Raw genomic sequence first — 4,769 nt, forward strand, 5'->3', positions numbered from 1 at the left:
AGAGAGAGAGAGAGAGAGAGAGATGAGAACTAGCACAAGAATTGGTTTTTAACCCCTCCATGGTTGTCAACCCTACTTCCTACCATTTTGGGACCATTAATTGGGTTATTTTTGCTTATTTCTTTTGGTCCCTGGGCCTTAAATAGGCTGACTAACTTTGTGAAACAACAGATAGATATCAGATACATTATCATAAGTTAGCTATGGAGGACCACAAGACTCAAGATGAGGTTGTTACTCTATCCAGGGTGGTTCCAAAACCCATCTCCACCCAACCTAAAAGAGGGGACTTCTGCCCCTAGACCAAGCAGAGAGTGGCCACCCAGAATCCCCTCTGACTGGCGATATAAATTCTTGTTTAGGCTGCGAGGCTAAGCACTGCAAGGGAATATAAATAAAAATGAAAAATATCTTTCTGGTTTTCCTAAGGGACAAGCCTGACTGCATAGGGGTTGATGTCAAAAGTATCCGCTCTCCAGGAAAAAGACATTGGGATGGGTATGACTCTCATACTTCACTGAACAATGATGGGAGGACAGGAGTTGTTACAAGGTCCCCTTTAATTACTGGAGGTCAGGCCTCTATCCCCGCCTTTGCAAGACTGGAATGACCATGGTCCTTCTATACTTGGAAAAGGGGGAGATGTCGGGGCAGCCCTGCTTATACACTGAAGGCCTAAAATCAGCCATAGGCCTAAACAGGAATAGGCCTGACATACACGCCTGCTAGCACCAAGACTTGGGTCTCTGTGGAAAAACACTGAAAAAGATGGCTATAAGCTATTGGAAACAAGCAGCTTTGGTGGAAAATTGCCAGCCTGAATAATCATAGACCTTGTAGATAGATAACCTTGGTGGATAGTACCAACTTAGATAATGACAAGTGAATCATAGGCTGAGTCTTAGTGATCTGTCCCCTGAACCTTCACCCAGCTGACATTCTATTCTAGAAGATATCTGTACTTCCCCTGAACACCTACACTCCTGTGTTATCCCCTTACCCACATCCTGCCTTTTTGTGTATATAGCCCCTGTGTGAAAAAAGTAAAAATTATGATTTGATCAGACTATAGACAAATCATGGTTCTTTGTATCTTTGCCTGTTTCCTCCTGCTCTCGTTCAGGTTACCTCTCTAGAGGATGGGACACGGGACTGTCTAGGCAGTCAACTGTTTCTGTCATTTTTATAATTTTTGGAAGCCATGTCCCTGCACTTTCTGCATATAGATTCCTTCTCCAGTCTCTGATGGGGTTGAAGATTAGATAATTATATTCTTACAAGGAAACTTAAGTTGTTTAACATCTAGGAAGATATTTTAGGTCTAGGAAGATATATTTAAGTTAATAATGCAAGTTGGGACAGAAATTGATTTAGATAGAGAACTCAGAACTTACCAGGATAGGATAGATTAATAAAATACTTTCTTCTGAGTTTCCAAATACAAGCAGACTGGAATTTTTGAATGTACCTCTTACCTAATAATTTGCATAATTATTTCATAATTGATCTTACTGTATGTTGTTTGTTATTATAAAAGAAAGACCTTTTCTATTTAGACAAAAAGGGGGAATTGTTGAGGTTTGGTCTTTAGCTGTGTATTGTAATGTTAAGTACAGAGTCCGGTTGTGCCCATGGACAAGGAGATCATCATGTATGCTATGTAAACTTGCTTCTTAATTTAAAACTCTTGGTCAAATAAAGATGAAGACAGCCTACAGCTGGAGAGAAGAGAGGTGGGTGAGGTGTTGGTTTCTGGGTTTGGGGGTCTGGGGAGGACCACATGAGAGGGAGAGGGAGAGGGTGGAGAGAGAAGACACCATGGGGTAAGGGATTGTAAGAACAGTCCATGAAGGCTGGCCAGTCAGAGTAAGAGCAGCCTAGGCAGAACATGGCATGTCATTTCTCAGGGTTATCAGAAGGGAAGGGAAGTAGACAAAATAGACACAATAGGCTTGATATCCCCAGTTTAGAGCTGATTAAGGCTTCTGTAAATATAATAAATATAATAAATATTTTGAGTCTTTTATCTGAGGACAGAATGGTCAAAGGTGGGGTAGAAATGACTGATTGAGATGAAATATTTGCTACTACAGATCTCTTGGGGCTGAAGTCACAGAGAGTAGTGAACTGCCCCAGGTGAGGGCTAGGAACCAAACTTAGGTCCTCTGTAGGTTAGGAAAAAGCTCTTGACAATGAGCCATTTCTACATTTCCCCTGTTGAGGGATTTAAATGAGAGAATAATTAATATATAATGAGATTTAATTTTATTTAAATTTTAATTAGATTCAAATATTAGTAATTAATATTTAAATAAGAGAAATATCCCATGCCTGGCACCAGCAGTCAGTGATAGTCAACTCACAGTTCCTCTGCTAAAGCAGATTTCCTCTACTCTCCCTTCCCTGTCCCTGATGGGATGGGGCATGGTGCTTAATGAAAGGAAGGGCAAGCCCAATCTCTGTTCCCTGCCAAGTGGTATAGAAGCTGAAATCTCTGCCCCAGTAAGCCACAGACAGGAACACCCTGAGATGACTAACACCCACATTACTTAGATGCCCCACGCTGAGAGTGTCACAGATCTTCTTTCTTACAAGTGGCTGTCAGCACCAGGTTGCTGCTGCAGGCCCCAGGACTCTCTTGTGAGGCTTCTGAGGAGAGTCAGTGAAGGTCTATTATCTGCCGGCTCTGCTCTTCTCTGAGTCTTCACTCAGAAGAGCCATGGGAACGCTCGAAGGACACCTGCTGCCAGGAGTAGGCTTCCTCATCTTCGCGGTCTACTATTCCTTGCTAACATCTTTGGCCCTGCTCCGGAAACAGAAGATGCTCAAGCACCCCTTGCTCCCGAGGAAGCTGCTGGGACACAGGTTGTATTGGCAGGTATCCTATGAAGCAGTGGCAAAGGTGGTTGTCCCCTCTATTTGCCTTTTTTGTGAATACTTCTACCCCCTAGGAGTCAACCGTCTGAAGATGATAGACTGGAAGGACCCTCGGCGGGTGTTTATTTTCAAGGACAACTGGGAGCATGAAACCATGTTTGGGTTCTTTCTTCTCAGTGGCATAGTGGACCTTGTGAGCCAGGCACATCAGGCACGTTGGAGTGTGAAGCTGGAGCGCGCGGCCGAAGCCCTGGCTTTCTATGTGCTGGCACTGCTGATGATAACCCATATTGAGAACAAAAGCGCCTTGGAAATCCGAGTCCATCTTCTGTTTGTGTTGCCTGCCTTCTTGCTTGCTCTGGTGCTCACTGTGGAGATCTGGGTCCCTGACGATCCCCCACTCTGGATCCTGAAGAGCTGGATGGGGCTGGTGTTAAGCACCTGGATGATGCAGATCTGTGAGATGTATATACCTTTCACTGGACAGCCCTGGAGGGCAGACAACCCTGTGGACCGGGCATTTTTAACCATCTTCTTCTGCTGGCACCTGGCCTTAGGGCTTGCCTTGTTTATTACCATCTTTGGCCTCTCCAGTCTCTGGCTCCGTCACTATTCTTCCTGGACAAAGCCTCTTGAGGCTAGGTACCAGTGGTGCCCTATGGAATCCAGTGGTGAAGAACTAGAAAAGCTCAGTGCAGAACCTGTGTCACAGAATGGAGGTGTGTAGGCACAGAAACTGTCTTGAGTGTGCATGCACAGCCTGGAGCCCACAGCATAGCTGTTCCATCCCAGGATCCAGCTTGCTTATCCCCAAATAAACCTGTAGCTCCGAGGAAAACTTCTTAGTTATCACTCTGTTCCATCCAGGTCAGTCCCCACCTCTTTCCTTATCTGTATGGTTTCTGGTCATTCATAGAGAAAGAACAAAAGGGTTCTTTTCTGTAATAGCTTTTGGTAAGTTTTCTTATTAAAAATAAAGAGAGAAAGAAACTTAAACTGAGTAAGTCTACTTCTGACTTCTGGGAAAGTAGGGAGAAGGAAGAGGAGGCAGTTTACCAAGGGTTCAAGTCAAGAGAGCAAAGAGTCCTGAGTGGAATTCTTGAACATGGTTGTAATAAGGTGATTGCCATGTAATTTTAGAGCTGGTGAGTTGCTCAGTGTGTAGAGGCACCAGCCACAAGCCTGAGGACACGAGGCGTATCCCTGGGACCCACCGTGTCGAAGGAAAGACTTGACTCTGACAATTCTCTGGCACACATACACTAAAAAACCCAAAATGTCAATATGTTTAAGCAAGTTTAGGGTCTGTGTGTATATTCCACAGGTAGAGTGTGTGTCTAGTGTTCCTGGGAACCTGGGTTCACTAGCCCGGCAAAATAAAACAAGCAATCCAATAATTTGTATTGCTTTGGTTTTTGCTGTGACTCAAAACAACTTGTTCCAACTCCTTCAGAAAATCTATTGCATGTGTTGTATCCTGTGTGAGTGCTTCTGGGAAGAAACCAAAGAAACTCTTGAATCTTACTTGAGGAGAAGGGGCTGGGGGAAGAATGCCATGAAGTGGGGATGGGTATCAGTGATCTTTATGGATGTCTTCAAATAAGATGCAGACATCAAACATCTGGAAGTTTACAGACATGGCAGTATAGGAGGAGGTGGAGTAAGGAAAGCTAGGAGAAGCAGACACATGAAGCCACTGTATTTACCTTCCCATATAGCCAGGAATGCTCTCCTCCGCTCAGGGAAAGCTTCTAGAAGCACAGACGTTTGCAGGCAGCAGACAAGGCAGCTCTTTTAAAATGCCATAGGCATCCCAAAAGAAGCAGTGATAAGCAGAGCCTGGACCATGGTCTCAGAGACCGTCAGAGAGGGGAGCCAGGGCTCTAGCAGTC

General features: G+C 44.5%; 1 protein-coding gene across 1 annotated transcript; it reads left to right on the forward strand.

Moving 5' to 3' along the window:
• Nucleotides 1-2,577: 2,577 nt before the first annotated feature.
• LOC114632675 (transmembrane epididymal protein 1A-like) lies at nt 2,578-3,861 on the forward strand. The gene has a single exon (XM_028781264.1). It carries the CDS (start codon nt 2,720-2,722, stop codon nt 3,602-3,604), a length of 885 nt encoding a protein of 294 aa, XP_028637097.1. The 5' UTR covers nt 2,578-2,719; the 3' UTR covers nt 3,605-3,861.
• Nucleotides 3,862-4,769: the final 908 nt, after the last annotated feature.

Source organism: Grammomys surdaster, unplaced genomic scaffold, assembly GCF_004785775.1.
Source record: "Grammomys surdaster isolate TR1022 unplaced genomic scaffold, NIH_TR_1.0 382, whole genome shotgun sequence".
In the NCBI taxonomy this organism is placed as follows: Eukaryota; Metazoa; Chordata; class Mammalia; order Rodentia; family Muridae; genus Grammomys; species Grammomys surdaster.

Bases quoted from the DNA above. Each gene is read 5' to 3' on its own strand.
- LOC114632675 (XM_028781264.1), top strand. From the start codon at position 2,720: ATGGGAACGCTCGAAGGACACCTGCTGCCAGGAGTAGGCTTCCTCATC.